This window comes from Sinohyriopsis cumingii, chromosome 19, assembly GCF_028554795.1.
Source record: "Sinohyriopsis cumingii isolate HCF-2022 chromosome 19, ASM2855479v2, whole genome shotgun sequence".
Classification (NCBI taxonomy): Eukaryota; Metazoa; Mollusca; class Bivalvia; order Unionida; family Unionidae; genus Sinohyriopsis; species Sinohyriopsis cumingii.
This window is the reverse complement of record NC_142979.1, coordinates 34484463-34503637: the sequence shown is the minus strand read 5'-3', so window position 1 is coordinate 34503637 and position 19175 is coordinate 34484463. Positions and strand designations below refer to the sequence as shown.

Genomic DNA, 19175 nt, shown 5'->3' with positions numbered 1-19175 from the left:
AGACGGAGGGCCTGTCCTGTATACGTCTCCGTCCTCGACTTAACTTCACTCAACAAAAAAATGTATAAAAACCTCAGACCCTTTTCGTCTGTCTCACACATCGTCAACATGACGTCCCTTCAGTCGCATCTTCCCGTCAAATTGATTCGTGCCTTGTATGGCATCAGTCGAGAAAAAAATCCACAAACGCGAGCTCGTGTCTTAGAAGCTAGTCTCAAAGAAGTCTTACGATGGTTCACGGTGACGGCACGTCAACTACTCCAAGGAATCGTTCAGATTCCTCATCAAACCAAACGCTTTTTCGATAGAAACAAAGTCGCTTTCGTCCAACTGGCCGATCCCCGCATCGACACTCAAACCAAAAAACAAATCATTTTGAAACCTGGAGGGAGCGGTACTCTAGGAGGGGTCATCATTCGCTCACTCTTAAGATGGGATCCTAATGCCCCCAAAGTTATACCCAAGACAAAAGTCCAACGAAGCCCCAAGAAGAAAAAGAAAAAGACCAGGTCCCCACGAAGAACTTCTCCAATGGCGGGACCCTCCTCTGACCAGACACCACCACCCCGGATAAAGAAAAGAAGCCCCCAGAAAAAGAAACAGAAAAAGTCCCCAGAAAAAGAAAAGTCCACAGAAGAAAACTAGTCGCAAGAGATGCACTTCGGCCAGGACGCAACCTTACACTCGCAAACCACGACCTGCCACGGCAGTGACTGCGTCTCCGGCATCCTCACGTTTGTCCACTTCTCCGTTGATGACACCAGGAACTGAAGAGTACTTGGAGACGTTGATCACACCAAGAACTTCTCCGTTGATGACCCCAAAAAGAACTTCCCCAGTAGCAGGACCCTCCAATTTAGTGGCAGTGGCTGCTGCTCACAAAGTACCTTCTCCCAAAATCAAAGTCCAAGAAAGATCGGGCATGTTACAAAGTTTACTGGATTTGTCCAAGCAAGAACTGGCTCGATTTAGTCCGTTGCGTACCCCTGCACGACGTGTCATGCCTGTCCTCAAACTGATACGACGTAAAGACAATCAGTGGCGACGCGTTCCAGTATAAAAAAGGCCTGTGACCAAGTAGTGTATCAGTGTTTTGTTGGTGCTCCTGAAGACTCAAAGATGTCACCCTCCAGAAAACCCCAAGGAAAGAAAAGGAAAGGACTGCCACCACGTTTAGCCAAACATGGGGACATGTTATCTGTCCTGTCCAAAGCTTCTCCACCCCTACGAAAAAAACTCATTCAAACAGCCTCCAAAGAGGTCATCGATAGCGTGTGCGAATGTTGTTTGAACGTTTTGAAAGGCACGATTCCTTTGTCCAAACACCAGAAACAATGTTTAAGCAAGCATCGTCACGTTCTTCGCCAAATGGTTCGAAAGAAAATTCCCATTCGTCAAAAAAAGAAGATGTTGGTCCAACGTGGAGGCATTTTACCTCTCTTGTTAGGCCCCATACTGAAAGGAGTCTTGGGAACCATGTTGGGAGGACTGGTGGGAGCAAGATAAAAAGGCCTTCGGAAGTCCCAAGATCTCAGAATCGACCCCTGACAACCCCATGGAAGGACGAAAACTAGCTTTAGTGCCTTACAAACGATGGATCGAATACCATCGGTGGCAAGAACAACGCACCCCGCATTTACCTCCCAATCCCAATTTGAGCGAGATGTCCCAGTTACAACACGAATTGCAGTCCTTGATGGATCGCCAAGATTTGTCCGAAACAGAAAAATCGCAAAAGTACGGTCAACTCTTGCAACGACTGCAACTCTTTCACCAGAAAGCTTTAGACGAAACAGCTCTACCCACTCTGAAAGATTTTAAGACCTTGATGAAGAGTCCAGCACCATCACCAGTACCAGTACCAGTACCAGTGACCAAGACAGAAAAAGGAGAAGAAGAAGAAGGGTTTCAAACTCCACCAGAAAAAGTACGCAAGTTAACAACACCACCTACCTCCAGAATTGGATGGATTAAAAAGATGAAGACAGAAGTGAAACAAGAACCGATATCCCCCGCTCAGACATCCTCCTCTTCAACACCTATTGCCGGTCGCACACGCAAAGCATTGCAATCCAAGAAAGTACCCCAAGAGAAAAAGAGTAGCATCTTCCAAGAGTGGGTGTCTTATTAACACACAAACACAAAAAAAAATGGAAAAAGTCTTAGCCAGCATTTATTACGATCCCTCACATCCTGCAGGTTACGCAGGAGTTCAAAAATTGTATCGTGCTGCCAAAACGCGACTGAAAAGTCTCCGTTTACCTCAAGAGCAACGATGGTTACAAGAACAAGCTACCTACACTTTACACAAACCCATTCGACGCAAGTTTGCCTGAAGTCGCACCCGAGTGGAAGGCATCGATCATCAATGGCAAGCCGATTTAGCCGATGTCTCTCATTTGCCCAGCTACAATCGTGGCTACAAATATTTGTTTTGTGTCATCGACGTCTTTTCCAAATTTGCCTGGGTCGTGCCCTTGACTTCCAAATCGAGCAGCGAGTTAGTGCGAGCCCTGCAACGGGTGTTGAAACAAAGCGGTCGTCACCCTCTTCGATTGCAAATGGATAAAGGCACCGAATTTCTGAACCAAGCTTTCCAAAAAGAATTAAAGAAACGTGACATTCATGTTTTTACCACCGAGAATCCCGAAACCAAAGCAGGCATCGTGGAACGTTTTCAACGCACTTTAAAAGAACGCATGTGGAAATATTTTACGCATCACCACACTCTGAAGTACATCGACATCTTACCGCACCTGGTGCAAGCGTACAACCAATCTTACCATCGAAGCATCGGACGTGCCCCGCAAGACGTGACTCCCGAGAACGAAGTGCTAGTGTTTGAGCGTCTGTTCGGTACGTCCCCGACGAGGGCTGTCCCCAAGAAAAGTGGAGAGTTGGCCGTAGGAGATTGGGTGTGCATTGGCAAAACCAAACGCACTTTCGACAAAGGTTACTTACCTAACTGGACGACCGAATTGTTTCGCGTCACTGGACGAGTGCATGGTCGTCATCCTACCGTCTATAAATTGGGAGACATGAACGGAGAAGTGCTCAAAGGAACGTTTTATTTGCCCGAGTTACAACGTGTCACCAAAAAAGAAGACGACGTGTACGACATCGAAAGCATTCTCGAACGCAGAACCCGTAAAGTGGGTAAACGACGTGTCAAAGAAGTCAAAGTACGTTGGAAAGGATATCCACCCAGTTTTGATTCTTGGATCGACGCTTCGCAAGTCATCGACTATAAAAAGAAGTGACCATTATGCCCTTTCACACAGCAGACGCAGCTACGTCGACCACTCCTTCTTCACCCAGTTCTGTGCAAGATTTACAAAAACAACCCTTGTGGGTGTGGTGTGGAGAACGTGTGCCTAAAACGCAAATCGTCTTTTTCTGCCAAATCTTCGTGGTGTATTGTGTCATCGGGGCACCCATTGCCAATTTGAGTTTGCAACAAGGAGACAAACAATTGTGGACCATTTTATTGAGCAGTTGCATCGGTTACCTGCTTCCCAATCCCTCCCTGAAATTCTCCTCGAACGGGAACCTTGTGTCCAGTGCCAGTGCCAGTCACCACTCCAACCACAATCAGAACCCCATTTTGGGCGGAGACACGCCTCTGACGTCCAGTAATAACCCCTCGGACAGCCACAGAACTCTGGAATTATGAGTCACGAAAACCAATTTTACTTAACCTTACCCAGTGACAGTTCCATGGAGGTGTTTCCTCACAATACGTTGTGCTGTTACACGGCAAAATTACCTCAAGCCATCCCCTTAGATCACGAAGCCCATTGGGAAGTGGCTTTAGTAGAAATGATTCACCCGACCCAAGTCCTCAATGTCCTTCCCAATCAAATTTTTTTTAAGGTGGAAGTTAATGACGAGCAATTGCAACAGGAATTGAATAAGAGAACCATATCTGACATTAAAACCTATAATGAGAAAACTAAAACGTGGACCTACCACTTGTCCATTCTCCCAGGGTATTATTTCAGTGGTCATCATTGGTCAGCACCATAGCCTCCAGGTTTAATGGCGTGTTTGGGAAAGCTTTTGAGCATGTCAACAACAAAAGTGTCACCATGGAGTACCACAAAGCAGCTCGTCGCTTCTCGATGAAATTTGAGCGGAGTAAAATCCTGTCCATTTCATTTTGTCCTGAATTGTTTGACATGTTGGGCGGAGACATGGAGATGAGAAAGAAATTTGATCAAAAATGTGAGCAAGTAATCATTTACGACAACGAGTCTTTTGCCAAGTTTTTTCGTACCCTGGTAGAACTGAACCAAGGACTGAATTTGATCTTTGTGTATTCCGATGTGGTGGAGTACAACGTGGTGGGACACACCTCCGTGCCGTTACTGCGTGTCATTCCTTTCAAAGTGGATTCTGCCACGAACGCTGACGAGGAAGGTGGAAACACTTACCACGTCCACCGCGAATTTGCCCATCCTCACTATTTGCCTGTCAGCAAGTCGTATTTGGACACGGTCAACATTACTATAAAAGGAGATTTGGGACAAAATATTTCATTCACCAAAGGAAAAGTCACGGTGAAACTCCATTTTCGAAAACGGTTCTCTCACGATTCGTAAGTAAGTCATGTATCCAGTGTACCGAGGGGTTGCTCGACAGCGAGGACACGGTTTAGGAGACATGTTAAAATCGGCCTTTCGTTCGGTGGCCCCAGTGTTGAAACCGATGGTGACACGCGGATTGCACGCCTTGAAAGATGCGGCACTGACGCAAGGCAAAGAATTTCTCCAAAATGTCATCATCGACAAACAAAACCCTAAAGAAGCCTTCATGAGGGCAGGCAAAAATGTCTTGCTGAAAACGGGTAAAGACATTTTAAGCCGACGAGACACACCTATAAATGCCCTGCACGCTACCGAGTCAGGCATTCAGCAAGGACAAGGCAGAAAGAGACGAAGACGAAGAAAACACCCTTTCACCAGACTTCAAGCTAGAAAGGCCAAGAAAAGAAGAACCGTTCGAGACTTAGACGTTTTCGATTATTGAGAAAGAACAAAACAAAATGATGCACCGAGAGTCTTGCGCTTGTTCCAAGACGGAACTGGATCTGTTTGCCATGCCCCCCACCATGATGACGATGCAAGAATCCCAGTGGGTGGAATTTAACCCCGTCTCCTCATTGACCGATTCCGCTCCCATCGAGTTTGAAATCAAAGGAGAACCCGAAGATTACATCGATCTGAATAGCAGTTACTTGTACTTGAAAGTCCAAGTTCTTGATAAGGATGGTAATGGAGTAGAAGACGATGAAAATATAGCTCCCGTCAACAATTTCATGCATTCCTTGTTCAGCTCAGTGGATTTGTACTTGAATAACAAACTAGTCAGCAGCAGCATGGATACATACCCTTACCGTGCCTACCTGGAAAATCTCTTGACGTACGGAATAGATGCCAAGGATACTGATCTCAATGCCTGTGTGATGTGGGAACCTGACGAAGCGACCAAGTTCAACGCATTGGATGGAAGCAATTCCGGCTTTGAGCAAAGAGAAAGCAAAATCTTAGATAAGAAAAGTTTAGAACTGATGGATCGTTTGCATTTGGACATGTGGTTGCAAGAGAAATATTTGCTGAACGTGGTCAATGTCCGCTTGAGACTGAATCGCAGCAGTACCGCTTTCCATTTGTTGGCTGATCCTGCTAAGGCTCCTAAAAGCAAAATCGAAGAGGCGAAACTCTACGTACGACGCGTGGAAGTGTTACCCAAAGTGGGAAACGAAATCAGTCAAACGTTGAGCAGAACGACCGCCAAGTATCCCATCCGACGCGTGGAAGTGAAAACGTTCACCATTCCCAAGGGACAGCATTCTATGATCGAAGATCATCTGTTTCAAGGACAGTTACCCAAGCGTTTAATCCTTGGTATGGTCTCGAATTCAGCCTTCAGCGGAGCCTTCGGTGAAAATCCTTTCAACTTTCAACACTTCGACGTGAAGAAAATCGAAGTCAGTCGCGATGGCAAGACCTTGTGTACCCGACCTTTCGAACCTGACTTTAGTGACAAGAAGATGAATTACTTGAGATCGTACTTGTCCCTGTACGAAGCCACCGGTCAGTTAGGAACCAACACAAGTCACGGCATTACGTACGAAGATTATGCAGGAGGCTATGCTTTGTGGGCTTTCGATTTCACTCCTGACCAGGGCAGCGACGAGGGACATTTCCACCCTATAAAATCTGGCCAGATTCGTGCGGAACTTCAGTTTGCAAAAGAACTACCAGCAACAGTGAACGCCATCCTGTATGCCGAATTCGATAATACCATAGAAATCAACAGTTTGAGAGAAGTCATTCTAGACCATTAGAAGCCATGGAAGACTGTTATCCCTCTTTACCTAGTGGAGAAACTTTGGACATGAAATGTGAGGAGACCGTGGAAAAAGAAGAAGAAGTAATCATGATGAAATCGAGATGGCCAGAACAAGAAGCCCATTTAGTCTCCTGTTTTGCCAAACACTTGGTGGAAAAAATGATGGAATTGATCAAGAAAAATTGTTATGGATGTCAAAACGATCATCCCAGTCAAATTCAACACGATAAATGCCTAATGTTAAGTCAAGAAGAAAAATTGAACGAGTATCTGGACGAAGCTTGGAGTCTGATCTCGAACAAAGACGTGTTGCATCAGTGGTATAAAGACTTGCGTGAACATTCTTGTCCACCATTAACCACTCAAGAGATCCATCGTATCGAAGCTCTCCTGAATCAGAGTGAGGAAACAGAACGAATAACCGTTTATTCGTCAGACATTTTCAAGCAAAAAGTCAGGATCGAATTGACGACTTATTATTACCTGTGAAGAAGAAAAAAAAAGCACACACAAAACATGGATACCTGGGAACTTTATTACCTTTTGAACCACAGTTCGTATACGGCTTCTTGGAATCCTGTCGTCTGTGCTAAAGATGAACTCCCTCATCGCAAACCTAAAGACCATCAAGCTTACGTGATCAACACGGATGACAGTCATCTCCCAGGAACCCACTGGGTAGCCGTCTACTTTCCTCAAGAAGGATGTGTGGAATATTTCGATTCGTACGGATTGCCCCCTTTGGAAGACGATATCATCGACTTTATGAGAAGAAATGCTCAGACTACCCGATTCAATAACGTGAAATTACAAGGCACAGATTCCTTGGTGTGTGGACAGTACTGTGTGTATTTTCTGCATCATCGCAGCCTGGGCTATTCCTTAGAACATTTAGTGACTCATTTTGATCCTCGTTCTTCTTCTAGAAACGATGTGAAAGTAGATCGATGGTTTTGTGACCATTATGCTTATCTTTTGTCTCAAGCTAGGAAACGTAGTGTCCATCAATGGCCTAATGACTTCCAACAGTGGAAATCACAATTTCTTTCACAACGTTGTCAGCCCTGTATAAAGTAGACTGTAAATGGAAAAAAAAATGTTTGTAATTTGAAACAATTGCTTGATGTTATATTGTTGGATTATTGTTAAAAATGTTAGAGTTGTTGTTTAGTGTTAAGTGATTCTTGAATAAAAAATGTTGTGTTTTGAAAAAAAAATGCCTTTGTCTTTTGTTTAGCTATAAGAATGTTGGATTGATGCTCTTTCATTTCTTACTATCCCTCTCATGACACTCACTGAACGTTGCGACTCGAAAACCGTGTGGAGGATGTTTTCCTTCACGTCCGCGCTTTGACTTTAAGAAGCGGGGTTGTTTCCAGTCTAACCATCCATTGTCGACTCATCCTCCTAAGAAGATGTGCTCCAAACTAGCTAAGCTCAACGAAGCCTACGTGAATTTGCACAGGGTCAGACACAGTCTGATACCGAAGCCAGAAGAAATAGAGAATGTGAGAATGTTAAAAGTCACTGAAGACCTGATAGAAGAGCTCTTCAGAGAAGAAATGAACAGGGAAAAAGAAGAATGGACAGAGAAGTACAGACTTCAGAGACAGCAGCAACAGCAGCAACAGCAACAGCAGCAGCAGCAACCTGAAGCTGACAGAGGCTTTGTCGATTGTCGTATCGACAGCAAAGAGTTCTTCTTCTCTTTCCGAAGAAGCAGACCTATCGCCAGAAGGTCTATCCTCAGAGGACATCGCATTCTTAGAAACTAAAAAAGATTGCCATAGCAAACAAAAAAACAGCCCTTTTCAGGGCTACCCCAATACTCTAGAAAAGAAATAACTATCGATTTGCCAATGTGTGTAGGTAGAGTAGTGTGAATATAAACACTAACTCTTTCTTAAAAAAATGTGAGGGGATGAGTTTGTGAGTTTGTGTGTTTGTGTGTTTGTGTTTGTGTTTGTAAGCGCTCACGTAAGTTGGTGTGGATAGTAGATTAAAATAATGTTTTTTGGTGTTTGAGGTGTACATTAAGGGTTAGATTGGATTGCTTTGCGTATGTGGATAGTCTATTGAATTGATTCATGAAAATAAATTTAGAATAGGAATAGGCAGCATAAAAAAAGTGAGTGAGTGTTTCTTTTAGGTCCGCGCGTTGTTTTTTGTTGGTCATGATCTAGGTAAGATCAATTTTATGTTTTTAGGGGGATGTTTTCCATCATGTCCGCGCTTTCAGTATAAATTGAAACTCGCTCGGCAGTCTAGTTACCCTTGTTGATTGATCAACACCAAAAATGAACACGAGACTGGCGAAACTGTTGGAACTTCATGTGCATCTGGAATATGCCAGGCGCCTGTTGAACGAACTGGCCGCGGAAGCAATTGTGGAAGAAGGAAGGATGAGAGAGGAGGAGGAAAGAAGAAATAAAGAAGAGGAGGAGAGAAAATACAAAGAAGAAGAGGAGGAGAGAAGAAACAAAAAGAGGAGGAGGAAAAGGAGAGAACAAGAAGAAATTTCAGAATCCCAGAGAGCGAAAATTGGGATTCTGAAGCCACATATCCTGCCTCTGCTCTCTCCCCCCAAAAAGTAAAAAGTAACTGGGGGACAAGATGTGTATGCGGCGCCAGGCCTGGAAGGTGCCACCATTAACCAGGTGTCCATGAAGTTCCAAAAAAAAAAGCCCTTTTCAGGGCTACCCCAATACTCTAGAAAAGAAATAACGATCCATTTGCCAATGTGTATAGGTAGAGTAGTGTGAATATAAACACTAACTCTTTTTTCAGAGTGGGAGTGTATGTATTTGTGTTTGTAACTGCTCATGTAAGTTTGTGTGAATGGTAGATTATGGGTTTCTTTATTATTTATTAGCATATGTGAAGAGTATAGTTTGGGTTTTATTATATGAAATGAGAAAGTAGGGGGATGTTTTCCTTCACGTCCGCGCGTTGTTTGGTCATGATCTAGGTAAGATCAATTTTATGTTTTAGGGGGATGTTTTCCTTCACGTCCGCGCTTTTCGTATAAGAACCCACAGTATCCGTCGTTCAAACCATTCTACGGAATAACAGATACAAGATGGAAGTGTCAGCGTTGTTTAATGACTTAAGAAATATTTACTTTTGGATGATGGATGGAGAGTACACTATTGAAAGGATAGAAAGAGAATGGAGGTTGAGAAAAAGTCTTGACTATGTCAATGAACTACAATTAGCGATGAAGATGATAGAGGAGATGATAGAGGAAGAAGTTAAGAGATTGAGAGGATTGATTCAACCAGAGTATGTAAGAGTGGGGACTATAAAAGAGTCTATGGACAAGGTAAAAGCAGTGAGATGCTATTTAGAAGAGCTAGAGAAATGGTCAGAGTGGAAGTTCGTGAAAAGGGGCATTGAACAACTAAAGAAAGCGGAAGAAAAGATGAAAAAGATAATAGAGGAAGAAGTGCAGAAAATTAAGGACAGGTGGGCAAAAGATAGAAAAGAACAAGAGAATAGAAAGAAAAAAGAAGAATATGAGAGACTGAACAATAACTGGATAAAAATCCAACAGAAGTTCCGAGCCATGGGTCACGCGGACTGGATACCGGACAATGAAAAGAAGAAGAAAAAAGGAATTTGGGGAAAAATTAGGGGCTGGATGAGTAAATGGAGGAAACAGAGGAAAGCCAAAGGCCCTTTTCAGGGCCAGCCATATTTCTCGAAAAGAGTATGACTTTTCAATTGCCTACCCCTTTTTTTAAATTTAAAAAAAAAATCCCATGTTCAATTTCCCTTGTCCCTTGACAAGCCCAAACTCTATTCCCCATGTTAAATTCCCCTTGTCGCTAGACAGACCCACACTATAGTTCCATGTTAAATTCCCCTTGTCGCTAGAGTGACCCACGATTTATTCCCATGTTAATTTCCCTTGTCGCTAATCTGACCCATGATTTTTCGCCATGTTAAATTTCCATTGTCGCTAATCTGACCGGGGTGGGTGGGTCTGTAATTCTAATTCCCATTGTCGCTAATGTGCCCCACTTCACTACTAATTTCCTTTGTCTGTTAGGATGATACTGATTATCTTGATTTTATAATGTTTAAATAATCTTGTACGTTAGCGTTTGCTGTAACTAGAATTTTGTGAACTATGCAATAGTAATCGATCATGTGGTAGCGTATATAAAGAGATACAGTGACGTTAGATATACCGCTAATCTGTTATTTATGGCCTGTTGCGTTGAAGCGAGAGTGATGTTCTGTCGGATTAGTTCAGAATTTATGCAGTGTGGATAGCTAGTATGCTTCTGAGTAACGTAAGTGAGGTAATTTGGGTATATAGAAAGTGGTACATAAAGATTTACGTTTAACTGTCTCCTTTAATGAACAGCTTTCTGGGAGAGAGACGGGAACTTCTGAAGACGGAATTCCGAGAAAAGGAGCGACGAGTTCAGGAAAAAGTACTAGGAAGTCCTGGAAGGGGTGAATCATAGAGAGTAGCAAGGCTCGAGGAATCAGTCATGGACATTGCTCTCTTTTCACCACTCATTTTTATGATGAAATAAGTCCACATTAGAGTGGGGCCCCGAGTGGCCGAGTGGTCTAAAACGCTCTCCGTTACAAATCACTGTCATCTCACCTCTATCTGCGCAGGTTCGAGTCTCGGATTCGGCCAATGTGGGTATGTGAGAAAGCTTGCCAGTAGCTTCTCGTGGGTTGGTGGTTCCTTCTGGGATTTTCCTGGTTTTTTCCTCCACCATTAATACTGGCCACCATGTATAGCCTATCGTGTGCTGAAAAATGGCGTTAAATCCTACAACAACAACTATAACAAGTTCAAATTAGACACTGGTATTAGATTTGTCTGACATAATTTATATTGAATTGGAAGTGCCGCTATTAATTTGTTTGAATAAACTTATTTTTCTTGTCTAAAGGGTTCGTATTTTATTATTTCTTCCTAATATTCTTGCTCAGTTCTCTGTTGAAATTCTATGTTTTCACTCCCACAGGGCTGTAATATCGAGGAAGGTCATCCCTTAGATAACGCCCGCCAAAACCAATTAACCAAATCCAATATATTCAATTAAAAATGTCAAGACAAAAGTCAGTTTTTATTGTGCACGTCTTACAGAAGTTTTCATTGAATCAATCCCTACTCTTCATTTCGCTCTTTCAGATCCATGTATACATTCGTCTTGTCCAGGAATCTGCATCAATCCTAGCAAGAGATTGCCAGAGGAGTGTATCTGCTCAGGATATCTGCGCCTTCAGGCGGAGGAATCAGAGGAGAAAAGATTTTGTGGTCTGAATGATGATGATAATAATAATAATAATGATACTACTACTACTACTACTACTGCTAATAACAACAACAACAACTGTAGTTCTTCATGCTAACCCAGTTAGTTCACAAAAAACAATCTTCCTTTCGAGCCTTGATTTTTCATGCATACATAATTTTTGTTCCAGATGAAACGAGGTTTTAGAAAGACTCTTTACAGGGCGACTATATTTTCTAACAGTGATATGGAATTATTTAATTGTTACATGATTTATATGTATATGTAGACGAAAATCACATCAAATGAAATAAGCAATTCAATCTTGTTAAGAAGCAGTTATTTTCCTTAAGTTTTCCATAAATCTCATTCAGAAATGGACGTAAAAAGCCAGCAATAAAAAAGGACGTGTAATTTGAACCTTTTTTCGAAATCTACATATATTTGTTCCACATTTTGAAGTGCAGTCAAGAGCTGTTAATTAATACTGGTAATTGTACATATTTCAGGCAAATGGCCTATTAATGCCATTTTATTGGCTAAATCGGACGGCATATATCATTTAGAAAGGAATTTTGCTGACAGAAGCTTGGAACACCCATCTGAAGCATTGACACGTGTCTTTCCGTACCGGAATCATATTACAGCTATCACATCAATGATAGAGACAAATTCTGTCTATTTCTACGATGCGGTATTAAAGGTAATATACATTATTCTTCTGAGTATTCAATTCAATGAGTATTCAGTTCAACAGATGCCAAGGACCATTAACGGAATGAAGTCACTATAAATTGTACAGATCAACATATTGTAAGGTAGATTTACATGTTCATAACGTATATATATATATATATATATATATACACGTTTTAGGTGCGTTGTGGGCAGTCATCCCGAAAGTGGGTTTACGGGAAGGACATGATATAGTTTACATTTCAAATCAAAATACATATACATAGGTTGTATTTCTTACATAGTAATTATGTATATGTTGAAAATAAGTATATACACTTATGTTATAGTCCTATTCATGTTTTCGGTTCGTGGGCAGATATATATATTTCATGGGCAGTTTTGACCTTTAGGTTGAAGATGACAAAGTAACTGCCCAAAAATACGTTCACGAAGAACAAACATATAGCATTCTGCCCGTGAATACGGTCACGGGAACAATATATAGCGTACTGCCCACGAATACGTTCACAAGTAACAAATATATAGCATGACTTTCCGGTGTGCGCGCGCAAAATGGTTGTCAAGACACGACGATAAACATTAATCTATTAAAGCATCCTTTGCAATGGCCAGCGTACATATAGCGGACGTGAGGTTCGTTTTTCACAGCTTGTTTGAAATAAATGGATGATTATATATCCAGTGTAACAACTTGTCTTGACAGCTTATGGATGCTAATGTTTGACATTTATTGTGAAGATGATTGTTCACTGCTTGTTGATGAATTCGTAGCTTCTGTTAATCGATGCTATAGCTCAATTTAACTGTCATACACTGATATGTTTAAGTCTGCTTGCACAGTTAACTATGCAGAGTTATGGAAATATAACAAATTGGTTTTAATAACTTTCAGAGTTTGTTTTACTATTACTCAGTATTTGTTTCAAGTACTATAAAGGCTGTGATAGGTTGGGTGGCTTAGATTACAAATCAGGCCCTTCTCACTTGGGGGGGTGGGGGGGGGTACTGCCCATTATGAATATTACTGGTCCTAGATGTCCAACCTGATATTTATGACATATAGGTTCAACATCTTACTGCCAGCAGAAATGGTGTTCTGTAGTATTTTTCCCAGTCAATAGTTTATGGATATATTATGTCATGTACTATGCTTGTTTAATTCTCTCATCTCAGTTCTGACGTTACCATTGAATGCTATAATGTTCCCAGACATCCGGTATTCTTGGTTATTAAAATTATATATATACACAGATAACTGAAGGTGAGTTCTCATTATTCCCTAACAATTGTAATTAGTGGGGCTGTAGCAATTGATGGTCTGAGAATTCAAGTTAACTGGTTCAAAACTTGGGTAAACAACAAACTGTTTTCTTCCTTTGACAGGCATCATAAAGTTTTGCATCTTTGTCTCTCTGATGACTGTGGTACACAAGTTACAGACTTTGCCTTAGAATGAGCCTGATTTTTGATACTTGTTACTGAATGGGGTGGGGTAGGGAAGTAACAAAATTATTAAAGGTGGAATGTATGCAAACCATGCTGGAAATAGATATGTGCCAGCAACTGCAACATGTAAGCTTCAATCAATTTGGAAACTATAAGCTTTATCCTGTAAATATTAACAGTTCACACCCTGTATAAAAGGTGATTTTGTGTTTGATTAACTGGAACTGTTAATTTATTATGTTAAGGAATTTATTGTTTTAACCCTAGTAAATGTAATATAATTAGGTCAAAAGTTCCAGTTTGTTTATTGTTTCCAGAGTTGATTATTGTAACTGGAAGAACCTGTTTCTAAGTGTTAAATGAAACGAAAGAGATATTGTTTACTCAAGTGATATAAAATAAAAGTTTAAAATGAACTGAAAGAAATATTGTTTATTCAAGTGATACAAAATAAATGCAAAAGTGTATATTCATTAAGAAGTGTATTGTCAATTGCAAATAAATGAAGATTTATCTTATTTTGTTCTTTACTTGTGTACAAAATTATACCTGGATTGGGCAATAATTACTTGGACTCCATTTGGAAAAGAAAAATCTATATGTCCTAAATACCTAATGTTCATATCATAATGCTCTTTTAATGGATGATTATGCTTTTCAGCTGACGTTACCATATTGCCAAGTGAACTAATAGTATGGCCTTCGGTGTGGCCCACTAATCACATTTGTAAATGAATTATGCATACAATAGAGAAATAGCTCTTAAAATATCTTATGAGTTGAACAATGTGTACAGAAATAAACATGATGCAAATCTTTGAACTTGTATGCCACACATGCAAGTGAATTGGTGGTTTTCATATGTAACTTGTGTACTCTTATGGCTTTTGTCTATATTACTTTTAGCCATTTCTATTCACACACCAGAACACAACCTTTTTTGTCTGATTCAGGTACTAATGCAAAACTTATTTCAGCTGTAACTGAAGTATACAGAATTTTTCCTGATGTTGAGGCCTACTGTGTAGACAGTATAGCTGTAAGTCATCAAATCAAATGGAAGACAACAGTGTGCAGTTGAAGAAAATGATTATTACCCAGTACCATTTAGAGTTATCTTAAAGAAAAGTCACAATGCACACTGATACAAGTAGTTTTAGAAAATGCATTTGTTCCACATACATTTTAACTTAACCCAAAAGTTCAGTCTCTTGCCTAAAATTCAATCAGATGTATGCATTTATTCCATAAAACACAAAGATATAATGAACCAAATCATTTTCATTATTGAGTTAGGTAGTAGGCTATGTTAAAGAGTGCAATCACTTTATCGATTTTTTTTTCCATTACATTTTTATTTATTATAAAATGTCATTTCTTAGTGGAGTGCTAGCAACTGTAACTTGAGGAATATTTTGTACATGCTGGCCTAAGTGTCATGAATATACTGTGCTACATTTTGCTTTATTAGGTATAATACTATCATGAGACTTGCTTGATTAAATCCTGAATTTGTCAGTTACACTTACAAGTCCACTGGTAGAATTTAAAATCTGTGACAGTTTGGGAACTTTTTTTGCAGTAACTGCAAATCACTTTGCCTTCACAGTCAATGAATTCAAGCCATTGATAATTGTCAAACCATTGTGACTGAAAATGTGATTGTCTCTTAGTTGTGTCCTATTTGATAATTTTGCTGCCACAGAGTCTGGATTGTGTCTCTGAAGAAATAGTTCATCTAGACTCTGTTGCAGTATTACATTTTATATGTTCAATTTAATGAATTTTCTTTCTTTGAATCATTCTTATGTCATAACTTGCGAAAATAGTTTAGTTAACAATATTTATTCAAACAGAAAAGATAACCTCACTTGACAAATCATCCTACTAAAGTGATCATGGCATACACTTTTATCTTTGAAATTCAAATATTGCCCACTCGTTAATTAACATAACTAATATTGCACATTGAAGGTGATCATATGTATCATCAGTTTTAAAAAAATAAAGACATAATACTATCATTTAATCACTGCATACAGGAAACAGACACTTGTGTCTGTAAAATGCCTTTCATTGGATTACTTTGGTTTATTAAAACCAAACAGCAATCCACTCAGGATTTTCTAGGATAGATACAAAGAATATATTATGGTCATTCAGAACGCTATCAATACATCAGACCAGATTGTTTTTATTATTATTTAGGCAAAATAACTTAGTAAGTCAGATGGCAAACATGAGGATGGTGATAGGTTATGTGGAATTTGCATTGAATCATCTGATCCCAGAAGATTTGATACAATGTCACTGGCTGTGGTAATCATCAAGTGCAGTTGCACGGCACCATAAGACTTATCAAGATACCATAAGCTAGAAAGATGAAGAAAAAGAAAAACGATGACCCAAAGACAAATCCTGCAAACTGTGTGCAAAAATGATTCCACAGATTATAGATGAAAACTTTACTATATTTAGCTTCAAGATATTAATAAATTCGGATTACTTCCTCCAGTCTGCTACAGTAATTCATGCCCATTGCACTCATAAATTGATTATAGTCCTTGCAGTATTTTGTGTGGGCCACAATATTTTAATTGATGCAGCTGATGCTCCATTCTTCAGTTCAGTGTTGATTCAAACATAGCAATGTCCCTTTGGGATGTGTGCATAAATAAAGAATGCCTGTCCCTTCATTACCACACTTGTTGAATTTATTGTGTCTCTCTGAAAACTGTACCATGTGAGAAAGAATTTTATAAACAAACTGGACATAAGTATTGCTAGACATATACTCAGACCTGAGACTTCATAAAAGACTGCTTACTTGTGAGGCATTATTAGTGCTAGGGCTTGAGGTAATAACTTGCTATATGTTTGGTAAGGCAAAATAAGGGGCCTTATGACTTAAATTGAAACTGTGAAAAAACAAAAGGTTCAAATGCAATAAACTTTTGTTTTTCCTCATTTGTTATATTACAGTGCCATGAAAGGTCATTTCTTTTATCTTTTTAATCCCTTGCCAATTTTAAGTCATCATCACTAACCAAGTCTCTAAATCAATTCTTGGCATATTTAGCTAAAATGGTGTCTACTGTTCCATTATATCATTGATTGTTTAGCTTGCTTGTATGGAGCTTAACACCATTTTTCAGGACATCATAGACTTTACATGGCAGCCAACATATTTATTGGAAGAAATCAACGCACATAACGCTACTGGCAAGCTTTCTCATATACACACATTGGTTGGACTAGAGAGAGTTGATTAGTGATGTGTATGCCTAGACCATTCTATAATCCAGGGCCCCATGATTGAATACAGCTTAAAGAAATTAACCCTAATTCAATTTCCTTGTTGCATTTAAATCATAACACCCACCATGCAAAGTGACACATGTCTCAAGATTTTCAAATTTGTATATGTTTTGCAACTTTTAATTCTGAGTTGATGGATGTGGAAATTCAGTTACTGAATACTTAGCTACTTATATAAGGAGCTCTCACACTGGTAAAAGCATGCAATTGGGATTGTATTTGCAAGAGGGCAATTAATTGTTCAAAATACTGTTTTAGCTAACTACATATGCGAAGGGTTGATGTATAAAAAAGAGGATCAAGAAATCCTAGCTGGTAAAGATAATTGTATCCAACTTGACAGAAAGTGAGAAGGCCTTTTAATTTTGTACAGCAGTTTCATTAAGGAACCAACTATAATACCATTAGAAGTTTATGAGCAGCAAAAACCACATTTAGGACCAACTAGACATCAAAACCATATGCATAGTTCCATTTACGGCCAACCAGACATCAAATAGGTCATCTAGTGAAAGCACAATGTCAAAATGACCAGCCATCTAGGAGAAGTAGCAAGGAAGGGGTTTTCCAGATGCCCATTAAAACAGCCATATTGGAGGTTAGATTGGCACTATTTTCATTTACGTCCAACTAGACATAAGAAGTCTTTCACTGATATGACGATTCATTCAGGAGAAGTAGTTATACCAAGATTTTCAGGATGGCCACATTGGTGGCCTTATAGGATGTCTGTACAGCACCATAATTCTCATTCAGGACCTGCTAGACATCAACATAAGTATTTTGTACACATGTTGACACGCTGACACAATTATCCATTCAGAAGTAGCGATAAAAAGTTTCTTAATATGGCTACTGTGGCAACCACATTGTATGTGTGAGTGGCACCATCTTGTTTTTTCTTCCAGATATTTTCACACAAATATCATATTTAAAGATAACATGAATTCATACAAGATCTTGTCAGTTTATTTCATAACAGATTTTTCCCTCATATTAATATAATCTTTTGAAAACATTTATACATTATAGTTCTAGAAATTTTTCATGCTCTCAGAAACTATTAAAATCACAGCAGAAAGTGTTATATCTTTATTCAGCACTGAAAAATATTTATGAACTCTTAAAGTTTTTTCCCCTATATTAACTTAATTTAATGAAGATTTTCAGACTATAACCTTTCCATTGGATTTAATTTTTCAAACATGGCGTAAAAAGTATGTTATAGTAACCAATTTTTACATTGCCTTCACCATTGCAGAAATCTCTATAATCAATTTCCTAGTAAAGAAAAGCCAAGAAAATAAATGGACAGTTAATATTCACTTCAGGATCACAGACCTGAGGCAAATATGTCATTGTTAAATCAAACATTTTTATTGTGTTTCCTTAGACCTAAATATATATATATACTTGCTGTTACTCTAAACGAAGGCTGGTGATCCAGTTGATAACCTTTTGGGGGTTTTAAGGATGTCTTTAAAATTAAGGCCTTAAAAATGTTGAGATCTTATATTAAAAATGACAATTTGAGCCTTGCAGATTCATGTCCACAGGTGCCCAAATAAAAAAAAAAGGGGGGGGGGTGCAAGGGGCAAGCTTGTTGGTGTGTTATAAAATAACTGACTTATCATCGGTGTGCTGACAGGTGATGTGTAATTAAATCACTGTTGTAATATTAATAATGAGTGAGTCTGCACAAAGGAATTTCATACAGCTAAACTAGCTCAACAACTAGAGGCAATTAAGAAATATATCCACATTCGTGATTCTGTCAAATGGCAGATACAACAGCATCAGGAAGCTCAAGTGGCATTTACAGAAGGTAAAGAGCCGCTATACTTGTTATCTTTTTAGGGATGTGCTTGGATTTTGCCCTCAAGCTGGAGCAGTCATAGGATATATAATAAATCGCCACGGTCAGAATTTATCCCCAAGCTGGGGTAATCGATGGGTAAAGTCTTATCCACAGTCGGGGTTTTATTCAAGCTTCAGGTGCAAGTTTTTGTGCATCTCCATGCCCTTGCATAAAACACAGTTACACGTTTTTTTATATAGATATTTTTCAGTTGTAGACAGGAATAATAAGTATTT

At 39.5% G+C, this 19175-nt stretch overlaps 1 protein-coding gene across 2 annotated transcripts in view; it reads left to right on the top strand.

The window, feature by feature from the left end:
- Positions 1-19175, top strand: part of LOC149775420 (low-density lipoprotein receptor-related protein 2-like) — a 233125-nt gene that overhangs the window by 83067 nt on the left and 130883 nt on the right. For both annotated transcript variants that reach the window (XM_089942933.1, XM_089942934.1), the window contains exons 12-13: positions 11516-11641; positions 12128-12321. In XM_089942933.1, coding sequence (XP_089799059.1) covers positions 11516-11641; positions 12128-12321 — 320 coding nt within the window. The remainder of the gene's footprint in view (positions 1-11515; positions 11642-12127; positions 12322-19175) is intronic.